Below are 25,019 nucleotides of genomic sequence, written 5' to 3' on the forward strand. Positions count from 1 at the left end.
TTTGATTTTACTATTAATAATAATAATAATAATAATAATAATAATAATAATAATAATAATAATAATAATAATAATATAATAACCACTACTTTTCTTCTGGAGAAAAAGATAGTCGAACTCTGTGTAGAATATTTTATAGCGGACGGGGAGATGGGGTGTAAAAATTTCCAAAATTAGACCTGAACTATGTGAAAAATATTAAACTTCTGCTCTAATTTTAGGATCAAAAGGGATTACTGTTCACTGCACGGGAATTTTGTCGTTTTTAACCTCCTTTTCGTCCAAATAAGATTTAAGCGGAATTCAAAGAAGAATTATAATAAAAACATAGTTATTCACACATATTTCGGCTCCATGATGAAAAATGTAACAAAAAGGTGCCGTTCCAGGGCGTTCCGCCAGAAAAAAAAGCACTGATAACAACTTATATGTAGTGTCGGACATCCAGTGTTGTAGGTTGATGTTAACACGCAATCGAAAATTCTCTAAAAGAACGAGCAGCAACTTAAGTGGCATTAGAAAAATACAACGGTATGTGTAAAAAATCCCAACCTATCTATGCTGGATGTGCGATAAAAAGTTTTGTTATCGTTTTTGGATATTCGCATATTTAAATTAATGTGAAGTGTGCGCTGGTGGGTTGCACAGAGTTTCTCTATACGTTGCCTTATGGTTGAAAAACTGAACTGAGCATTGTTGCAGGTGTACACGTTTCATTGGTAAAGTCTGTTTCAAAATACACCGACACACCGGTTGGGAACCTCTGGTCTAGATGTTCTTTATTGTGCTTAAACTTGACGCATCTTATTTTCGAAGGACTCGAATTTCTCTGTTATATGTAGTGTTGCATCGTTCGAATTTCAAAAGAAATCTAGTGGATTTTCACGTGATTGGATATGAAAATTTGATTTAAACTTCTAATGATTATCTTTTCCAATATCATGTAATTACAGGTTGCAGATTGAAAGGGACGATAAGGTATATTTAAATGAATAGAAAATCTAATTATTATGTTTTGTGATTTTGTACTACAGATGTAAGAGGTCAACGAACTCAGATCTGTCTGCCTTAGTGAACTATAGGCCATTCGTTATTTCGTAAAACTTAACTGCGCGTCAGAGGAATAAGAAAATGTACTGAGAAGCTTCCCTCCCTCGCTACGCTTCTACTAGCTCACATACCCCCACGACAAGGTTGTCACTGTAAGTTACGGCGCACTCTTGCATTTGGTTTCACGAGATAATGAATGACCTATACCTCCGAGCCCTCTTTCTGACTACAATGTTGCAAGCCGGTAGCGTCGGTCAGTGGTTTCAAATTAGTGATTTCAAAATTAAATTTACTCAAAAACCGGCCACGCTAGTGAAATAAGCCAGAGGAATAAATTATTCTTTATTAGATTTTCTATCGTTATGGATGAAAATAACGATTCTACTCGCAATAATTACCGAATAAGGGGGTGTTAAACATTTAGAAAAAAAAAAACATTTTTTTTCTGAGAAAACTATGGACTTTCTATCACTGTGGTAGGTATTATACTTTTTTGTTACATAAACATGAGCTATTGGTCTGAAAATCTGTAGGGTTATTTCACTTTCACTCTGTATAAATAATATTACACATTTCTTAAATATTATTTTTTCGTTAGAAGTTTGATTTTTGTGGGTGGTTACCCTAAACGTGTACCGGTGCCAATTAAGATTCGTTGTAGTGGAAGGATGTATTGTGGGCGCGTCCTCAGGTTGCGGATAGACGGCCTCCAAATATGGAGGGTAACTGCGAATATATTGAATAAGCAGTCGTGGACAGCCGATAAGGGATGGTCCTCCAGCTTGGGGGTTGGGCGAAGGGCTAACAACCCATCACCGTAAAAACAGCTTGTTACGAATCCATCCAATAAGCCTCGGAATGGGATTGATTCTCTAGCACGACCACAGTTAACATTAAATCCAGACGTTTGAGATGGACAGAGCATGTAGCACGTATGGGCGAATCCAGGAATGCATATAGAGTATTAGTTGGGAGGCCGGAGGAAATAAAACTTTGGAGAGGCCGAGGCGTAGATGGGAGGATAATATTAAAATGAATTTGAGGGAGGTGGGATATGATGCTAGGGACTGGATTAATCTTGCACAGGATAGGGACCGATAGCGGGCTTATGTGAGGGCGACAATGAACCTGCGAGTTCCTTGAAAGCCATTTGTAAGTAAGTAAGTATGTAGTGTAAGGAAGAAATGGATCTCAACAGAGAGAACCTACCTCAATCCAGTTTTGTATTTGTATCTACAGGGTTTCGAACCCTGATCTTCTCAGTAGAAAGCTGATGTACTAAGCGTTATGTTAACAAAATTATTTTGTTAATTCGAAAGCATGGGTACGAACTTGTAAGTTAGAAAGATAAAAAGGCCATTTGGTGTGACACAGGGAGGAGGGGGCTACACCGGCGGTCCGCGACGGCGCGACGCTGCCGGGCCGCCGTCAGGGTAGCGAGGATGCCTTGTCAGTCGGTAGGCGGCTGGCCTGCGGTGCACTCTCCTGCACGTTGCCTCACGCCGCTTCTGCTCGCGACGCGACGTCGTCAGGACGACAGCGATAAAACAAAACACATGCTAAGCCTCTTTACAAAGTGACTGCACATGGTTCGTTTTAACAGATTATGAGGTTACGATCTATCTGAACTTGGCAACATAATTTGTCGTGAAATTTAACGTAATTTTGAATTTTATGTGTGCGGTTTTAGGTTTTCTGACTGTCCGTTTCCTAATGTTGCAATTTTAATGTTCTTGGACACAAAATTAAGATATAACAACAATGTGACGAAGCCTATTAACCGATAAGGAGTGTTTTTTTACTTTTAAATGTGTGATATTTTCGTCATTAAAACTTTTATTTATTATTTTCGGATCTATTCCGAACTATTTTAATAAAACTTAATTGTTGTAGACGTAAAATAAAAAAAAAAACGATAATATTTTGTATTTATACAATTTCATGACGTGGTGAGATAGTCATCTTAACACAAGTCTCCTTAGTTAATACCTGAACGCTTATCATGGCCTACTATGATGATAAGGTGAGAGATCGCGTGTGGCATGTGAATAACATAGCCTTGACTTAGTGAAGTCTTCTTGGTGCCAAACTGTGAAGAACGTTGCGTGTTAGACACATTTCATTGTCATACAAATTGGTAGCGAATGGTTATACTCCTTTATAATACACACACATTTACCTTCTGATCACGTATCTGTAATACAGACTACATGTTAGCGACGGCTGAAACACCATTGCATTCAAGATCCAACACATCGGGTCCCAGTTGCTTTACCTCTCGATTCCAACGACTTTAGGCACTGTAATTACTTCCATGGTGGTTTAGAATATCAGTTGACATCAGAAACTGCGTGTTTATTGTTTAATACGATCAATCCGGAAGTTACTAATCTGCGAATTTGCCCTGCTGGATTACTGAGGTGTGAAAATATCCACATTCGTTAACAGCTTCTCCTCGCTCAGAGCACGGTGTTTGGATAGTGATCGTGAGTCGTGTTTTATGTCACAATAACGGACTGCGGGCTCTCCTCTGCTCTAAAGAAGGAAATTAAAACTGGATAATGGAAATGCTTAAAGAATTAAGTGACTCATAGTTTAAGTGGTTCCGCATTGCTAAAAGTTTTATGCGTGGTCTTGTTATCTAATCTGAAGAAAGTATATATACACAAAGCGTCATAGATCAGCTTACTGTGAAAAGAAGAGAACAGGCATGAGTGACAATTGTTATGAAGGAACGTGTGTTATGAGATAAAAGTGTGATCTGGGATTAACGTGAAGGATAACTGTTTGAAGCAAGTTGTGTCGTAGTGATTATTTTAAAAGTTAATCTATTTAACCAAAGTGAGGAAAAATGAAACGATATCAGAGCTTGCGAAAAGTTGTATTATTTTCTTAATAGAAGAAAGAAATTGTTATTTTCGAATATACAATATTACTAATCACAATCTGAAACTAATATTATAAAACAAGACCTTTGTATGGAGAGGGATAAGGAATTTATTTACGTTTTATCATAAATAACAGTTACATTTATAAAAACACTTTCGGGTTTTAGATATTGTTTCAATTTAACAAAATGTATCTTGAAATGATACGTATTCTTTTTAAACTGTGGTCGAAACTAGAATGTTCAAGATTTGTCACAATAAATTATACGAATGTACGCAAAATTTATATGACTGACTAAAATTGGGTAGTTGAAAATTTCACTTATTGTACGAAGTTTGGCAATATTCGTTCTTCAATCAGTCAGAGTGACTAGCAAACTGGACAATGATATCTAAATTTGTTTTCCTAAAAAAGCGCAAGTGCGAGACATTTTAACCAGTTATCATGTTCTAGTTATCTAGATTCTTATCTTACTATGAACGGAAGCCTAGCAGATAGCCTTTGGGACGAAAAACAAGCGTTGGGTGATGGCTCTGCTGATTGGAATTCTGCTGCTGGGAACCACCAAAACTGGTCGACATCAGAAGATACATTCACTGAAGGCATTACGCTCGACAACAACTTCACTCTGGATGCCAACGCTTCCGACGAGAACGATGTGGCCTGGGAACTATTGCAGAAGCGCGCCCCCTTGGCCGTTTTACTGCTACTGTTCTCCGTGGCCACCGTTTTCGGCAACATGCTCGTCATCCTCGCCGTCATCCGGGAGCGGTACCTCCACACAGCCACCAACTACTTCGTCACTTCCCTAGCAGTGGCCGACTGTCTTGTGGGTCTTGTCGTGATGCCTTTCAGTGCCGTGTATGAAGTCCTTGAGAACAGGTGGTTTTTTGGGATGGATTGGTGCGACGTGTGGAGGTCGTTAGACGTTCTGTTCAGCACAGCATCTATCTTGAACCTGTGTGTGATCTCTCTGGACCGGTACTGGGCTATTACCGACCCCTTCACGTACCCCACCAGAATGAGTGTGCGGAGAGCAGCGCTGCTGATAGCGGCTGTGTGGGTGTGCTCCGGAGCGATCTCCTTCCCTGCGATTGTCTGGTGGAGGGCAGTCAGGACTGAAGTGGTGCCCGCCTTTAAATGCCCCTTCACGGAAAACCTCGGATACTTGGTTTTCTCCTCAACAATATCCTTCTATCTCCCGCTCTTTGTGATGGTGTTCACGTACTACAGAATATACAGAGCTGCGGTAATCCAGACGAGATCCCTCAAGCTGGGATCGAAGCAGGTGATGATGGCTTCTGGCGAGCTTGAATTAACCCTCAGAATACACAGAGGTGGGAATAACAGCAGTTCCACTAATAGTGGGAATACTGTAGTGGATGACAGACATATGTACAGTAGCGGAAGTGGAGGAACACCTGATGAACTTCCAGGTGAAGTTCTAGATGCGGCTGATACTATGTCTCCTCCACATCACCATCATCATCACCATCATCACCACCACCACCATCATCAAAACAATGGACTAACAAGACATGCATCAACTAGAATAATGGCCGGAAACACGGCGAACAGTAAGGCGATGTCTAAGAATTTTTCGTTGAGTAGGAAACTTGCAAAATTCGCTAAAGAGAAGAAGGCGGCGAAAACACTTGGGATCGTGATGGGAGTGTTCATTGTGTGTTGGTTGCCCTTCTTCGTGGTGAATCTTCTCTCCGGCTTCTGTCTGCGCTGCATCTGGAACGAGGAGCTTGTGTCTGCGGTTGTGACGTGGTTGGGCTGGATCAATTCCAGTATGAATCCTGTCATCTATGCCTGCTGGAGTCGAGATTTCAGAAGGTCAGTGTCCTCGAATTTTATTCTTGTAGTGAAAATATTGCTAGATGAATTTATTGTATTAAACTCTCTTCATTGCGACATATTTACTTATTAAAACACAGTTTTATAATTTTTGTTACTTAAGATAGAGACGTGGCAGTTGTTGAGAGTTTCTACCATATTTTGAAAGGAACTACTCTTTGACGTCCTCCGAAGTTCACGAGTTTAAACTAGGCTGAGGACAATTCACTTTAAAGCATGGTTCCCTTCAGGAAGGCAATGAAACAGTGGATACCGTTTCGTAATTTGAGACATGAAAAATAATAACAAGCCAATTTTATATATTTCCAAATACAAAGACTATTAAGAGAAGTTGAGATAATGGTACTGTAATAACAGCGTAGTAATGTTAATATAATGGTAGGGAAAACTATACATTTCACATATTGATCTCAAGTCTTATCATACAGCTTAGGATGGAATCCTGGTTTTCCATGTCGGAAGATGTCGGCTGTCTTATTGAGCTACGACCAGACCACTACAGTATACGTGGAAGTACCTCGTCTTTAAATAAGAAAACAATAGTGAATGATAATAGGAAATTAAAATCTGTCGTAGGGTAAGTGAAGGTATTAATGTCATCAATTTAAAAAATGGGTTACAACTGACCACAAATACGGACAATAATATTGGTACGGTATTTTAGATGTTGATCATTTGTATTCTTTCCTGTGGAATGTACGCTTCAAAAGTTGTAATTGTGACAAGGTTTTACAACAATACAAGTAAATAAAAGTATGACGAATACTGGCGCTATTACCTGCAGTGAAGGTAGTACGTCACGTATTTTTTTAGAACAAAGAAAAATATTTATAAGCAAAAGTGACAAATGTAAGATTATGTTATAGAATTAAACTACTATAAATGATTAGGGACAACAAACAATCTCAATACTCATTACCACATAACTTTAAAAGACTCAATCAAGTTTACTGTCATTGAGTGACGCACAACCGTTTTCACAGACTGAACAGAGTCTAGTTTCTTTGTGCTACTCATGTCGCAAGTTTTGTGGTACCCAATTCCGGCTGATTATCCTTAATTTAGAGACGATTAAACTAACCGTTATTATTAAATATTAAACCAAAGTTTATCCTGACAGGGAAATAACGTTATTACCTGCAGTCGCAAATTATATTTTAAATTAATAATTGTCATAATATAATATTATACATTTTAAAGCAATACCACTCCACTAAACTTAAGAACACATATAAACGAATTTCTCATAACATTTCACCATTCACCAATTTCAAATTAAATTACCTGCATTCACTTTATATAGAATACAATATTCAAGTCACTGGACGATCAGATCAAGCACGAACTTCTTCACTTAAAGGTTGTTAAATTCATACTAAAAACACAAATCCGTTTCATTGTCGGTTCCAGATGTTTAAGAAAGATTCCTCTAAACACCACACTTCTCTGACTAGGGCTGCCAATACAGATTTTCATGCAACTAATTATAAAATATTAGATGGCGTTATAACCTGCATGGCATTAAGAAATTAATTCCTCTTCACAGGCGCTCCCCTCTCCCCTTCAGAGAAATTTTCACTTCGCTATGTTAGCAGATGGCAGACAAACACCAGTTGACTTTTTCTAAAGATGTTCGAGAACTAAACCTTTTCTCGTCTTCTTGATACTCTCATCTAGTTAAGCTGAGAAAACCAAGTTAACAGAATAGGCTGAACTTCTTGAAGTGTCCCAAAGCAGCTGCTGTAGTGTGATTGACTTGAATTCTATTTAATCCTACTCAGTGCTGATTAAGTAAGCAGTTAAAATATGGCAGAAGGTAACTCCATTACTAACATTCTTCCCCTCCTAATCCTCTTCTTTCTCTTCATCGTCTCACTCAGCTTCATCATCTGCATCATAGTTTCTTATAACCTATTTATCAGTTATTTAAGAACATTGTAACAACTGTGAGATTATCTAGCGTCAGTGGAATTGATGAAAGCAAGCTGATAACCTATTTGTAAAGATAAATCAGAGAATTCGCCATGAAATTAATTGATATTTGCTTTACAGCTGAAGAAAATTGAAGAAAATTTCAAATAAAGTATCAAGCTAAGCGGGATTTGAATACATGCCCGAGTGTAATCCTGAAATGCGAAACCGAATAAAATTGCTACTGTCTAAACTATGCTGGTGGCTTCACCATCGTAATTATAATCTTATTTACAGTAATAATAATAATAATAATAATAATAATAATAATAATAATAATAATAATAATAATAATACAATAGCAGTAATGTAGACTGATTTATATAGAACTAACATATTTTTTTCTTTATTTCAAAGTGAATGATGCTAGCCACAACTTTTATACCTCAGATGTAGAGTATCTTTGGGAGATTACTAACCTCTATAGCAAATGTTGAAAATTATTTATTTATTCGACTGGAAATTCACTTAATGCCCAGTTTTTAACATCAAATTAAGCAGGAATTTTTGATTCCCTGTCACGAGATGCGCAGATGTTTATTCTTTATTCTTGGCAGCTGTTTTCGACATTTTGTTTTGGTCACTGAAAGAAGTATATATATATATATATATATATATATATATATATATATATATATATATATATATATATATATTAAATTAACGGCAATTGAAGCAATACTGAATTACGAATTCAATTACAGCTACTCAAACGGCATACCAGAGAGAATTTGGTGTTCGCAATCCCCCCCCCCCCCCCAAAGAAATACAATCCTGGGACTAGTAAACAAATAGGAAACAACTGATCTCTGGTGATTGAAAAAGGCAAATATCGTTCATCTAGGCTGCCCAACGAGTGACCAGTAACATGGAATGATATGTCGAGTTATGCCTTATGCAGAATGGAGGACATTTTCAACATATAGTTCGAACTTAGGGTTAAGTTGCAAATTAGATTTACTTTAAATGTTATTTTAAGTGATCGTGCTTCATTTAATTTAGGATGGTCCTTGTTAATATTATTATGCTCTTGTTATTATTATTTATTACTATTATTAGTATTATTATTTATTATTATTATTTATTATTATTACTATTATTATTATTATTATTATTATTATTATTAATTGTGTGTATTATTAAGTGTCATTATTGAGTGTAATTAGTTACCACTGCCACCGGGTATTTACCCATTTGCAGTGTAATAAAACCATACATACATACATACACACATACATACATACATACATACATACATACATACATACATACATACATACATAGATACATACATACATACATACATACATACATACATTTGCTATAGAGGTTAGTAATGTCCCAAAAATACTCAACATTTGAGGTATAACAAATTGTGGCTAGCATTATTCGTTTTGAAATAAAGAAACAAATGTGTTTGTTCTATATACTGTAAATCACACTGTAGTAATAACGATGTTACAATAATAATTTATTTATTTTATTTTATTTATTTATTTACTTACTTATATTTAATGTGCTGTAAAACAGCCAGCGGCCAATTACAGTTCAGCACAAACAACATAACAAAAACATCAGCAATGAAATAAATTGCAATAAAAGTACAATGGAATAATTAAAATAATGACAATTAAATAAAATGATAATTACAAATAAAATAATGGAATCATGTAAATGAAGAATGGAATCATATAAATAGTATTACAAAGATATGCAAGATGACGAGAATATTATAATACATATCTAAAGAAAAGGCATACATTAATAACAACTGACATCAAACTCATAGAGTATATACTACACACTAAATGGATCCAAGTTCAATACATGCAAATTAGCATATTTTATACATCTGCAGACCGGAGAGAGAGATTTAGAATTTATATTATAAAAATGTTATGAAATCTTAAACCCTTAGCAGGAATACGAAGACTGATATTGCTTATGAATGATTTATAATCAATATCACCCTTAATGACTTTACAAAAAATAAATAATCAAGATCTTGACGTCTGGCAAATAAACTACAGCAATTAAATATTTGCAATTAATCTCGTATTTATAATCGAAATTAGGTAAAAATGTATAGGAACACAAGGAAATAATAATAATAATAATAATAATAATAATAATAATAATAATAATAATAATAATAATAAACAATAACCCTCGTTTTCGATATATTCTTTATATTTACAACTATATTACTGATCGTTATCGTAATGTTAATCAGCATTATACTAATCTAATCTCTTCATCACTTTTACATTCTTAATCTACATCATCTTAACTTTCTCCGTAATCTTTTCCATCTCCTCGTCGTCGTCATCATCATCATCATCATCATCACATCACATGTATACGGTTTAGGCCATCCGACCTTTACGTCTCCAGAAATACAACATTGGTCTCTCCACCTTGTTCTGGGTTAACGTAGGAATGTCACGGAATTGGTTTCCTAGTGAAACAATGAAGTGCATTACTTTTCTCGGTGATAAATATTGTTGTGAATAAGGACATAGTGGAATGGTGACAAAACGAGAGTATCCCGAGAAAATCTGTATCTAAATCGTCTTTTTAAATCACAAATTCCTCATTGAATCGTTGGGATTTTAACTTGGATCTTCAGCGTGGAAATACAGTGCTCGAGCAGAGTGCTAGTTTTTCTCTTATTACGATATGAATTTTGTACAATGCACTTCGATTCAGAAATTTAAGAAATAATATTTATTTTTTTTTAAGAAATGTACTAGAATATTTCACCGTTTATTGTTTATAAAGTTTAAAACGTAAGGCTAGATTAGAGAATAATGTACCCATCCTGGATACATATTAAAATTGTGTAATATGTTTGGAATTGCTGAGTAGTTTTTAATTTATGTCTTTACATCTTATAGATCTATATAAAAAACGTTACTATAGAGCGTTCGAAGTTTAGAAAATTCCATTGGGTATATACGCGTCTTCTTAGCGAAAATCCTCTCTCTTTATAATATAACTAAAGTAAGTTACTTAGGCCTAAATATTTTCTAACGTATATATAAAATAATAGAAGAAATTCAAATACTGAAACTAAGCATTCCTTCAAATGTAAACGCTTCATATTGCTTTATATATTAGTTTGTTGTATTTCCAATAACTGAATAAATAGAATAGATTGACTTCTATTATTTATATACGTTATAAAAATGTAAATAACTTAGTCAGTTCAGTGCTTCTCATACTTCTGACTAACGAGACTGGAGACTTTTGGCGAATAAAATTGACTCAAGAGTATTTCAGTCATCGTTACACAATTAGCGCCGTTCTCTGTTAGCCTTTAAATTATTTGTGCATTTAAAAAGGAATACTAATATTTACATTTTAAATGTTTAAGTTGGAAAACGATATAGCGATAAACGGACGTTTAATGTTTCTTTATATTTTTACAAATCGTTAATTTACCTATATGGGAATGAAGTACTCTCCCTGCGATTCTTCTTGTATACTTTATACCTTTAGAGGAGAAATATGTACTTTGATTTTGTCATAACTAGAGACCGGATTTTAAAGGGAAAATTTTTCATCAAAAAAAGACAAAAAAGGAAAAAAAGGACTTGAAAAAGAACTATATTACTCCCCAAAACACACTTCAACACGTTCATGGATATACATGGGACACACAATCTTATATTTATCTCTTCACAACATAAGGAAAGTGTTGTATTTGATATAGCCAAAAAAGGACTTCAAAAAGGACTATATTACTCCCTCAAAAGGGTGCTATTTTAATTGAAAAGACACTTCAGCACATTTATGGATACACATAGTATACACAAGCTTATATTTATCACTTCACAACATAAGACAAGTTTTGAATTTGATCAGATTCAACATTTCAATATGTTTCAATATGATTCTGCCTCTTTGAATGCAGAATGTCTTTATAAACAGAAATTGATCGCTCAACAACAATTGAAACCAGAGGTGAATTTTTTCTTTTCATCCTGAACTCTAAATCAGCACACTTTATTAGTTTTTCAATGTCTGGAATCAGACGCTTACTCAGGAAGTTATAGGTCTATCAGAAAAATATAACAAAATTATCTAAATGTTTGCGATGTTCTGTCAAAAAAGGACCAAAATAAGATGTATTTTTAAAAAGGGAGGAAAAAAGGGAATATGAACTAAAAAAGGGAAGTCAAAACCATATAATTTGGTCGGTGAAAGATAGTTTTGAACATCGTAATTAATTATTTCATGTTTCGTGTTGAAATAAAAAAAGGGATTCCCTTTAAAATCCGGTCTCTAGTCATAACGTTCTTAATAATCGTATTTTATATAAGTAATATATATAGTAGTATATAAGTAATTGATTATTTTATATTTTCTTGTCGGAAAACGAATTTCGTTTTCATACCAACCACACTTAAGATGGCAGAGTGTATACACAGAAACTGTCAAGCTTTGCTCTCTCGGATATCGATCCCAGATTTTCTGGAGCACGGAAGGGGAATGCAATCCATTACGCCGTGATGTCGGTTTATTTTAGTACCGGAATTCGAAATAAAGTTTACATCGTGATTATATCTTACGTTAAATTAAATTTTCTACTCCACTTCTCTCTGTGTTAAGCCGAGAAAAACGAGTCACGATTTCCTTAAGAATTCATCCTCAATGGGAACGATAGGAATCCACTCTCATTTTATTAAACTTGCGGCACATTTAGCGTTCTGTAGAAAAGTGAGTTTGTCAGAAGCATTACTAAGATCTGCTCCTTTCTTTCTAATCTCACATTAAAAACATTTCAAGTTTCAACTTTAGCTCACCTAGCCGATCGTTTGTTATTAGAAAGAGAGGATTTGAACCATAAAAGATTTCTGAGAATTAAGATGAATGAAGTGCCTTATTTATTTAGGTTTGCTTTGATGTATTTATTCCAATAATAAATTATCTCTGTATCGTCATCTGATAAATTCTAAGTAGTTGCTATAATCTGAAATGAGCGCTCAGAAAAAGAAAAGGATATAGTTATAAAAACAACTTTCCTGTGTTACATTGAAACTAAGATGGTGAATTATCGTGAATGACTAGTTAGTTATCTTCACAACTAAAAGTGTGTAATCAAGATGTATAAAAAAGAATTAAATGAAATATCTTGTCCTTGAAGTATGAATATAGTTGCGCTTATATATCAATTGTAAATAGTGGTTACTTAATTAAGGTAAATAATGGCGAAAAAAATGAGGTATCTCAGTACTAGATGAGTCAAAACCTTCTGGGAATGGGTCTATATCAAATTCATATAATAAATTTTACGAATTCGCACGTTTCTACATCATAATTTTATTGCAATTCTCATAATTATAATTATTTCCATCAATGCAACCATAGTCGTCATCACCATAGTCCAGGGGTTCACAACCGGTGTGTCACGACACACTGATGTGTTGCGAAATTTTGGAATTAAAAAATAAATTGTAAGCCACCCAGAAAGTCTCTTTACAACGCATTTTTTATTTGCAATGAAGTCTTTGATATGGTATATTTTATTTTGAGACAGACTGTACTAATGAAACGTGAACACCTTGCAACAATGCTCAGTTTAGTTTTTCCACCATAGAGAAACTCTGTGCAACCCACCAAGCGCAGATTTCACATTAATTTAAATAGGCAAGTTTTCAAAAACGATAATAAAAATATTTTTTCGAACATCCAGCATAGATAGCTTGGAATTTTTGACACATACCTTTGGTTTTTTTTTAGTGCCATTCAAGTTGCTGCTTGTTCTTTTAGAATTTTCGATTGCATGTTAACATCAACCTATCTACAACACTGGATGTCCGACACTACATAGAAGTTATCAGTGCTTTTTTCTGGCGAAACGCACTGAAACGGCGTTCCGGCACGTTTCTGTTGCATTTTTCACCGTGGAACCGAAATATGTGTGAATAACTATGTTTTTAATATAATTTTTCTTTGAATTCAGCTTAGATCTTGAAAGTCTTAGTTGGACTAAAACGAGGTTAAGAACGACAAAATTCCCGTGCAGTGAACAGTAATCATCTCTTACTCCGCTATAAAATATTATACACAGAGTTCCATCGCCTTTTTCTCCGAAGAAAACTACTGGTTATAATAATAATAATAATAATAATAATAATAATAATAATAATAATAATAATAATAATAATAATAAAATCAAATAAGTGTGTCGCGATATCGTGGGCGTTCAGTAAAGTGTGTCATCAGTCAAAAAAGGTTGGGGACCGTTGTCATAGTCTATAAAACAGTCGTCACCATCGCTATTGTACGGATAGGACAATTTCTTGTTATGAATTTTAATCAGCTTGCAATCTTCGATTTCGGAAGTGAACGTTTTTCTTCACTCTTGGCTTAAATGAAAATATTTATTTGATTTCTTTTTCGTGCATATTTTTTTTTTGTAACATCGCCACGATACTTGGAATGTTTGAACACTATAATGCTTTTCACGTGGCTTAATTCATACGTCTAGTCTTCTTCGTGGCTATCGTGTTTTGTTTAGGCTCATGTGATGTTTACGTTACCGTAACTATAGTGAGGATCACGTAAGAGTAGTTCTTAAAAGCTAATTTGGCCGTCTCTTCAGTGTTGTCAACTAATACCAGATATTACCAAAGAGGTTAAAATCACAATGCTACGTACTGAAATAATAATAATAATAATAATAATAATAATAATAATAATAATAATAATAATAATAATATAGTGTTAACAATAACAATGTCTTGCTTATTTACCACATCCCATCTTTATGTTGCGAGGTATTTGCTAAATGTTTCAATAATTTATTTATGAAATAGTATATTTTCCTCCTGGACTCTCGCATATTATGTTGGTAATTAGGATTAGTTTGATCTAATAGGCCTATTACAATTTATTTCGTGCGAGATCGTGCGTATTTGCTTGGTTTCCGCACAAAACCAATCCGCGGAAAGTCTAAAATTCCACATTCAGTATTCCCAACCTAACACACATAACAATTTCCCTCTTCTTACCGCTTAAGTGACATATTGATTTTACTGCTTTAGGCTTTTAACATATTATTTTTAGAGGCGTTCAATATAGTAATAATTATAAATTGGAAACTTACCACTGCAATTTCACCTAAATTGCACTGTTAATTATTGTTTTTAAATATTTGTAAAAATTAAGTAAACTCTACAACTCCACTAAAGTTACTGCATTCGTGAAGCAAGTAACATTAAGGAAGCCGTGAAAAAAATCAACAAGATTCCAGACTCATCATAGACTGGGGGGAAAAAAAGACAGACGTATATCACGGCCTGCTGGAGTATAGTAAACACAGAAAACATTTTAAAGCAACAATGTTGAAGATAGATATTTTTGTTTTGCAAATTTGCCGTCATTGAACAGAAGCCAAGATGGAGATTTCATTGCAACTAATTAGAAATTCCTCTTTCAGATATGTAATAAACGATCTTCGCACAAAATAATGTAAGATACACGAGCGGTATGTTTTCTTTCAATTCTCGGAAATTAAAAAAAGCTCAACTACGTTTCGCTTTTTCAAACTTTTCCTCGAACATGAAAACTTCAACATCCGCTCTTGTAACGCATATTATTATTGTCAGACATGTAATTTATTGCTTTGACTAAAGAGTTTACGATTCATGAGACCTAACATAAAAATGTATTTACTTACTTGCATTTTCATCAGTTTGCTTTACTATAAACCGAAATCATTGCTGCCAACATAACAGTTAGAAAATAACTGCCGGTTTTAGTATTTGTCAGTACCCGAAATTCGAAATGAAGTTGGTAAAAGAAAATTCAACCTGAGAGCTAGAAAATCACTATAATCCACTAGCATATTTAGTAATAGTGGAAAAATAGGTTTCACCCTTAGGGTATTAAGTAAGCTGATCCGGACTTTAACAGCGACTGGGTCTTAACATTACAACCAGGCATCGTTGCTTAAACGCGAATGGTTCGTGTTATTCTGGGTGGCTAAAAGCCGCGACCTCCATGAAATGACATAAGTCGCACGGAAATGGATATAATGGAAGAATATCTAATATGATATTTTCAAAAGAAATTATTAAAACTTAATTTAAAAAAAAAAATATCGCATTTCCATTACATGAGAAGCAGGAATTTTGAGTAAGTAACATAATTTGCGTTTGTAGAGTTTACAGAATGAGTAAGTAACATCATTTGCGTTTGTAGACTTTACAGAAATAATATAAATATTACTTAATAAACTTAATATGTTTACTAACGTAAGTTCATAGTTCATTATTTTAAATTACAAGTATGCTTAGTAACTGTGTTTATAAACAAGTACTTCTGACGATAATTTGCGAGAAATTTTGCTTTCTCGTTTGTTTATTAATTCATAAACTTAAATACTTTTGTCATTTTACTGATTGTGATTAAAATATATTATAGATAATATATGGAGCGAATCCAATAAAATGTCGAAGTCTTGGAATATTATGTTGTGATTATTTTATTACGATCAAAATTAAAATTATGACCTTAACTCTGCCAGAGTAAAACATTATTATTATTATTATTATTATTATTATTATTATTATTATTATTATTATTATTATTATTATTATTAGCCGAGCCGTGATGGCTTAGTCTGTTAAACGACGACCTTTTATCGAGGCGACCGCGGTTTCAATCCCCAGCAATGGTTTATATATCTTTGCTGCTCTCTGTCTCCGTAACGTGACGTCATCTTATGGTCGCACGTTACTTACGGTACTAAACCATTGGTTAACGGTCTGAATAGTGTTGCATTAATGGAGCACACGTCACAGATCGGTCTGAGCTATTATAATTAACACGAATGGACTAACAGCTTACAGCGTTGCTTTGGGGTACAAATATATCGTCGTTGTTCCTGCAATAACTCCTATGTGCCATATTTATCGATTTTCAGATTTTTTTCTTTATTAAATAACTTAAACAGTGATACAGCAAATAATAAAATCGCCTATATGTAATTGAGGACTGCAAATTTTGCAAAATTGAGATTTTGATGGATTCCTTAATATAAGGCAGGCCTCTACATGATGTTCAAAGCGTCTTAGTAAAATTGGGTTATTTCTCTTCATTGTAGTGTGTCAAAGTGTGATCGTTTTTTCAAAACTTGCTTTCTGCTATAAGTGAGACATACAGCAAAACTTGCTTCCTATAGTGTTTTGTCTCTCCTGTAAAATTTAGTTTTTTTTCAGTTAGCAAGTTTTGCAAAAACGGTCCTCAATTATATTTCTTTGTTTCGAAAATGTCAGAATTCACAGTCCCTTATGTGCGGCAGCCAGAGGATGAATAAATGTGTTTTTTCTTCCTACTGAAAGATTTTATATTTTGCACATAGGAGTTATTGCAGGAACAACGACGATATGATCACTGTGTCAAGATAAGTGTATAAATTTAGAACAGACTTTATTTTTCTCTGATAAATCGAAATGTGTTTTTTTTTTAGGAATTAGAAATTGCAATTTGTTTTCTAGTATGACTTGTATAGAAAGAATACACTTTTGCGATCTCAGAATTTGAGGGCTTTGCCGGAAGAAAGCCGGATAGACCTATACGCCCTTCTTCGGGAAAACGGTTTAAAATGTAGTGAATAATTCGCTAATTATAGTAGCGAAATTTTGTTTTGATTGTACTGTACATACCTGCGGCGGCCGGGTAGCTCAGTTGGTAGAGGCAGCTGGCTACGGACTGGAAGATCCGGAGTTCGATCCCAGGTGACGACAGGATTTTTTCTCGTTGCCAAACTTTTAGAACGGCCCCGAGGTTCACTCAGCCTCCTATAAAATTGAGTACCGGGTCTTTCCCGGGGGTAAAAGGCGGCCAGAGCGTGGTGCCGACCACACCACTTCATTCTAGTGCCGAGGTCATGGAAAGCATGGGGCTCTACCTCCATGCCCTCCAAGTGCCTTCATGGCATGTTACGAGGATACCTTTTACCTTTTGTACATACCTGCAGGACAGGGTTGCGTGCGTGTATAACATTTTATTCAGGTGCGTTTTAAAATCTTACATAGATTGCATGTATTTCAATTCGCCATATTGACGTATACGCCCTTTTTGCGGCAAATCCCTCATTTATATGATTATGTAGAGGATAGAAGCCGATTACGTTTGAAGTTTAACAAAGCCAAATTTTCCGAGTTACTGGCAGCAAGTATGAAGCGGGCTGATTGTTTTATCCGTATTATTCTTCTTTGAATAGTTGCAGTAGCTCAGAGCTTAAGCAATCGACTGGTAATTTAGAAGCCACGAATTCGATATCTGTTAAGTGTCCTTTCCTTTTTGCCATATTACTCTTTAGTTAGAATTATTGCAAGGTTATGATTTAAGTGTATTTGGTTTCCACTCCTGTAATACTTTATTGATATCCACATCGGATAATAGGGGTAACAGACAGCATTCTTGTCGCTGGTTCATATTTGTTATTGTAGAGGAGATTCGATATGTTTAAAGACAGCATTGATTTATTTTGCTTTTATTGTACTTTATAGAATGAAGTTTCCTTAGATATTGTTTCATTCTAAAATAGTCCATACCTCTTATTATCTTCTCTGTCAAAATTCCATTTTGAGTGGAAGTAAGTTGCGTTCACGTCTCTTTCCAATATTTTGTTTTATTATGCATATAACATCTGTGTAGAATCTATATTTTCGGAGCCTGCATTGCTCTTCTTTTGATATTGTTTCGGGTATGACCTATAGTTTCATTTCAATATACTGGTTGCATATAATTTAAAGGTAGTCACTAACAGTGTTACACTTCTATAAATCTCTCAATTATCTTTACTGCCTTATTTCTTTTCTTTCTTTCTTTATTTCTTTCTTTCTTTCTTTCTTTCTTTCTTTCTTTCTTTCTTTCTTTCTATCTTTCTATCTTTCTTTCTTTCTTTCTTTCTTTCTTTCTTTCTTTCTTTCTTTCTTTCTTTCTTTCTTTCTTTCCGTGTTAAAGTAGACATTCCAGTTTCTTGTCTTGATATTCTTTTATCACTATTGTTCTATATTTGTCGGATTATTATCTCACCGTCTCTGAATAGACCTGAATATAGCTTAAATGTGATATAGATCAAGTTTATTAAGGAACACCTTTTAAAACTTCAGAAAAAAGATTATATCTTTTCATTAATTCCCAAAACTAATATTTTAGATAAACTACTTTCTGACATTAAACATCTTATAATTATAATATTAACTACAAGAATACGCTTTTCACAAATAAATCATCCATTAGCAATAGGACTTATAACTGATTGCTAATTCAAACAATCATTATACGTATAATAAGAGGATTTTTAAATTGATGATTATTTTTCTGCATAAAATAGACTTTCTTACCTTTTTCCATTCTCATTTCATCATTCGTCCATTATTTTCGTATATTTCATCATCTCTGAATAGAGTTTGTGTGAAATTAGTTGCCCTGTATGGGTTGTCACGCAACGGTGATGTACGCCTATGAGTAAATTTATCTGGAAGTGATGTATCAGGTATTTGAATTCGACAGAAAACATAACAATTTAATTCAAATATGGTGAAACGATTTTCTTAGTGATTATTTGTATTGCGTAGAATAAAATGGTAAGTAAAACAGTGTAGTTCATCGGAAGGAAAATTGATTTAAAATTAATCACTGAAGAACTGTTAAGTTTATAAAAAATAAACATCTACTTCACTGTGTTAATAGTAATGGTGGTATTTTACCACAATTGACTAATTTCGATGTGGTTTGCATCATCTTCTGAATTCTATTTTCTTGGTCTTGGTGAGATGTGTTCATAATTGGCAGTGTTGCATCGAAAAGAGTGTGTGTTCTGAAATTCAATTGAATGTTGAGGATGTGTTTTGGTTGTCTATAAATTTTGTATTATTCTAGAATGTCGAGATTTTAGTTTTTGGTTGACTATGTAGGATTTTAATGTCGGTTTGTATATTATTGTAGTTGCGATTGGAGTTTATGTTCTGCGTAGGTTGAATTGTTTGTGATTTAGTTATGACTGTAACATATTCAGTGTTTTTAAAGATATTCCAGTTTGTCCAATGTAGAAATCGTTACAGTATTGCATGTTACGAGTAGTTTGTATACACCTGTTAGTTTGTTCTTATTTGTGTGTCTTGTCTGTGTGTTGAGGTGTTTTTGTTAAACTTGATGAAATTATATACACACACCATGTGTTGTGAAAGACCTGTCTGAATGATAAGATCGCTCATATAATTTGAGCTATTTAATATTTAATATTTTTGGGGATTATAAGCAATGCATTTTGTGTGCAATGCATAAAAGCTTTTTATTATTTATATATTATGTGCTTTGAATTACATTTAAATAGAATAAACTGATAAAGGACATTATTAACATGATATAGAAAGTAAATTGTTACGAAACTCTTAAAATATATAATTAGAAACAACGTGTCATCTTCGTGACATTCGTTTGTTTAGGCTACTGTAGGAAAGTACAGTAACCTTGCGGGTTAAACTAAAAGCCAACTTGTTACTTGATCGGACGTCTTCCTGCTTCATCTATAGTTTTATAATTTTAGTATTTCAAGAAAAGCACAATTAAAGTAGAACTATCTCATAAAGCTTCATTCTAGACCCATCTCGGTCCTTGTAGTAAAACTTTAGAATGTGAAATAGCTGGCCTTTTCATTATGCAAGGCTGGAACATAAGCAGGCATTCAACGTGTGACAGTAATGAATAGTGTTTTCGTATATGGTTGCACCGGAGTGAGTGGGAAGTAAAAGGAGTAAAAGGAGTTTATTTTGCATTCTAAGAATTATGGCCCAAGCAAAGAGGCGTAAACATGCTCAGCCGTGTGCTAACAAACTTTGAGTTAAGCTGTTACGATTCATAAGGAAATGTGACTTTGGAACGGAATAGGCCCTGCTAGAATCCACAACCCGCTTTTAATGAAAACATGTTCAATGCCCCTTTAATTTTATACAAGATTTTCCTTCCTTTTCTCATCTCCTTCATTATTTTTAGCATTGCGTTAATGCCAGGACTGTGTCTCTAATTCTATCTACGACATAGATGTTGGGCTGTTGTCAATATCTTTTACAATCCGTAATAAAGACGAAGTCTTTCTATTTTCTTATAATTCTTTTTGTGTTTTTATCATTGTGTTACTGTTATTATTGATGTTACTACTATGGTAGTACTCTTGTTCCTGTACTTTATAGTACGAAAAAAAGACAAGAAAATTGAAACAATAGAAATAACAAATTCGATAAGCATTGTAGGAGACCAATTTTATGTAAACAAAATGAGCGACTACAGAAAAAATGTGAAATAACAACTTGAAACAATGACGAGCATATTCCGAAACTAAATAATTTCTCGACCTATCAGATGAAGAATAGTATGATAATGGATAGAAAATATTTATTATTATTATTTTTTTAATTTCAAGAGATCGAAATATGTGTAAAACGTGCATAATTATATATTGGTAATTATGATTATTATAAGAAGAAAAAAAAGGTTAACGTTGCCTTTCTTTTTTGCAAGCAGAATTCATTTGTATTATTTCAAAATTAATTTTCTTTTGTTTTTGAATGAGATAATTTCAAGACAAGATATTTAAATTCTTTGACATAGTAAAACACCAGTAATCTTATAATGACAAATTATGACTATGATAATAATAAAGACGCAAATAAAATTAATAATAATAATAATAATAATAATAATAATAATAATAATAATAATAATAATAATAATATAACAATCTCATTCGAACAATACCTATATTGCAAATTGTTAGTTTCACTAGTTGCGCTTAAGGATGTTTTGAGTCTTCTTTTTAAATGTTACGAACGACAAAGATTTTTATATTTTGAAACGAAGTTATAGTTAGTTGCAAAACTGCAGTTTTAATATCAAGTATTGAAGGAGATAGTTTACCATTACCACAATTCAGACATTCCGAAAATTTACAACCCCTAGTTAAATGAGCAAGATACAGAATAAGTGAAACATTGCTTAAGTAGCAAAAATATTCCCAAGTTTCAAGTCATCAAAAAACATCCACAGAGATTATGAAAATACAATACCATATTATTATTATATTTTATATTTAGCCCGAATTATTTTTAGTTTGACATTTTGAGTATATATTTTTATGGGTCCTGATGTTGTATATTGATCTGAACATTTTAAATTGTTAGTGTTCGTAGTCTCTAGCTTTCTCCTTTGGTTGTACTGATGACGCTTCCGCCTTTGCTAGTAATGAGGGCATTCAGGTTCGATTCTTGGCAGAGAAATGGGCAATTTTATTATTTTTCTTCCATAGGAACAGATTGAGTGTGTTTCGTCTTGTGTGTTTTTCTTTTGAAGGGGTGTGGCCTCGTTCAATACTGACTAGGCCTATATGACTAATAGTCTTTATATTTGTGAACTATGCATAGAAGAAGGCGAAAGTCCTTTTGCACGTAAACTGAACAGACAGGTGCACATGTCATTTCTATCAGATGGGGATCATATGGAGGACACTAGCAGATTTTTAGCGGCAGGTTCTTAACGCTTAATAGTTAACACAAAACGCTTCTCGAACACTAAGCGACTCTCGATCGTTATATCATGGATAAATATATAATAGGATGCGAAACTGCAGTCAGCACCATCTGGCGGCAGGGGGCTCAAATAAGATGATCAGCGCCCAACGTCGTAGGTGGTGAACATTAGAACTACGTGTTGGGTACATTAGCCAGAGTTCTCTATTTATCCGTTCGAGATATTGCTCGAGAAGACAAGATGGCATACAGAAACTTGCTAATAAATGAACATGAAGTGATACTACGTGTGTGTATAAGCAGTGTATGTTAAACAGTGATGTTTATGGACGTTGTAAAAATAGTGTTGTTGACTGTATTGTGAAGTAATAGTAATATAATAAACTGAACTGTCTAAGTTTTTGCAGACTTTTCCATTGCGCTTTACAATAAATGCCCAAAGAATACAATCCCAATTATCTAACCTTTCGATTTATTTTTTGTCTCTGTCTATATTTTAATTGGGTAGTGTAAAATAGATCGTCTCTTTTATCTTCCTGTCGGCTCCGATAAGAATTTTTAGTAGAAGATGCTGCGAGGAACAAAAATGTAAATGTTTTATTTTAAATTGGGTTAGTTTTGAATACCGATGAGGGTGGGAGGGAATACTTTCTGTACAGTTTAACATTTTTGTCACCAGGTGCGCTGCTAAGTGCATGGAATAATTAGTTTTTATTTTCGCTACTTGGTGCACTGCTAGATGTAATAAGTTCGCCTACTCCCAACAGGTGGCAGAAAGATCAATTTCTACATTAGCGCCTCTAGCATGTGTTACAGGAAACTCAGTAAGTTTCGCATCCTATTATATATTTATCCATGGTTTTCCGTTGGACGCATTCGTGTCGATGGAATTTAGATACCATGTGGATACCAAGGATTATAATATACTACATAAATGAAGAGGACGGGTTGATATAATCAACTGAAACTCTAACCAATCAACAAGATAGACGACTTGTGTATCCATGGTTATATCATGATCAATGCGCGGACATTATAGCATTTTTTATACATAATAAATTGTCCCGTTCAGTTTTAAACCGGTCGGATTAGCAGGCCAACAACATTTAGGGGTTGCAGGTAGTAGGAGGAAGGACACAAATGTCATTGGCCTGCTAACCAGACAAGTTTAAAACTCTAGGCGGGACTATTCCTTCTGTTAAAAAAAACATACTATAGCGAATAAAGGTCGCAAGCGTTCCTCGTTTGGTATATCAGGAATAGTACTCCGAACCACTAACAGATAGAGCTCATCGAGTGTCCCCATCTGACTAGGGATCTTGATCGATTGACTAGCACTTAGACCGTTTAGGCCCATTGTACGCTCTGTGTGCGATGATTGTCTAAGTCTAACGGATGTCCGGATTAAATTCGTGAATCCGATGCTGACAGGCGGGCCACACTTCCTGGACCCTGCTAGTAAGATTCCATCATCTACTGACGAGCCCTAACCCAGAGCCCGGAGCCCCAAGTCCTTGGAATCTAGATGAGGATCGAAATCTGTATTACCCTCAGACATCATCCCAGCCTATTTTGACAGTTACAGATGACAGGTGAAATGAGGGAACGGTAGAGAGTTTTGGTGGAATTAAAACGGGAAACGGGAATACCCCTAGAAAACTCCTCTGCAATATCTGTTTTGTCTGCCACAATTTACACTCAGATCGAACCCGGACCGACTTGATGGAAGGTCAGCGCGCTAGCAAAGTAGCGGCTTATCTAGAGATATACTCGTAGTTGTGAACGTTACACACTTGTCTCCACTTGCTATCACATAAGCTGATACAACGTACACTGAAATAATATTTTTATGATGTGAAATGATATAGTGTGATGAAGTCGTTAGTGTTGGTGGAACTATTTGCTGTTTACTATTGCTACGACCCAGAACTGTGAACTAGTACACTTATTACGCCATTTCCAATTGACACCAACTTATTACAGTAAGCAAATCTGGCTTTCAGGTAGTAGCTTCCTGTAAAGCAGATTTGAATAATTTCAAGAAAAAATTGTCCCGGGGCCGGGTATCGATCCCGGGACCCTTCGCTTAGCGCACGAATGCTCTACCAACTGAGCTACCCCAGGAACTATACACGACACCGTCACAATTTTTTCTTTATATCCACACAACTCAAATGGGCTGACAAGACGCCAGAATCCAACTTTGAGTGCACACATAATTTCAGTCACATAGAATCTGTGTGCATTCAAAGTTGGTGCGCTAAGCGAAGTGTCCCGGGATCGATATCCGGCCCCGGAATAATCTTTCCTTGAAATTACTACAGTAAGGTTCGCTGAGTATCCAGGTTTCGTGCAAGAAACTTTACTCCGTGCGTTGGGAGCGATATTGTGGAATAATAGGCTACATAATTTTGAATTTAGAAAAATATCTGTATTACTCTTCTACGGAAATGTACTATCTTGTGAATTCATATGCGCCTTTAATGGAATGGAAATCGGACGAAATTATATTGATGCTTAACATAGAGAAACGGGAGAAGCTCGTAGAAAAATTTAACTGAAGCCTTGTCCGCCACAAGTGTCACTAAAGACTTTTCAATAGAAAATGCCAGCCTGACAGGGAGTCGCACCTGAACCCCCAGCATGACAAACCGAAGGTCTAGAGAACTCAGCTACCGCACTGACGTTGGTTGAATAGAA

At 34.6% G+C, this 25,019-nt stretch overlaps 1 protein-coding gene and 1 non-coding gene across 2 annotated transcripts; one reads left to right on the plus strand and one right to left on the minus strand.

Moving 5' to 3' along the window:
- The first annotated feature begins 4,287 nt into the window (after nucleotides 1-4,287).
- On the plus strand, nucleotides 4,288-5,875 carry Dop1R2 (dopamine receptor 2). Its single transcript, XM_069825135.1, has one exon. The coding sequence runs from the start codon at nucleotides 4,415-4,417 to the stop codon at nucleotides 5,873-5,875; it is 1,461 nt and encodes a 486-aa protein (XP_069681236.1). The 5' UTR covers nucleotides 4,288-4,414.
- An 18,495-nt stretch (nucleotides 5,876-24,370) lies between these two features.
- On the minus strand, nucleotides 24,371-24,443 carry TRNAS-GCU (transfer RNA serine (anticodon GCU)). The gene has a single exon. It is a non-coding gene; the product is annotated as a tRNA-Ser (tRNA).
- Between the last annotated feature and the right edge of the window lie 576 nt (nucleotides 24,444-25,019).

This window comes from Periplaneta americana, chromosome 4 (assembly GCF_040183065.1).
Source record: "Periplaneta americana isolate PAMFEO1 chromosome 4, P.americana_PAMFEO1_priV1, whole genome shotgun sequence".
NCBI classification, from domain to species: Eukaryota; Metazoa; Arthropoda; class Insecta; order Blattodea; family Blattidae; genus Periplaneta; species Periplaneta americana.

Coding starts and splice junctions, on each gene's coding strand:
- Dop1R2 (XM_069825135.1), top strand. CDS start 4,415: ATGAACGGAAGCCTAGCAGATAGCCTTTGGGACGAAAAACAAGCGTTG.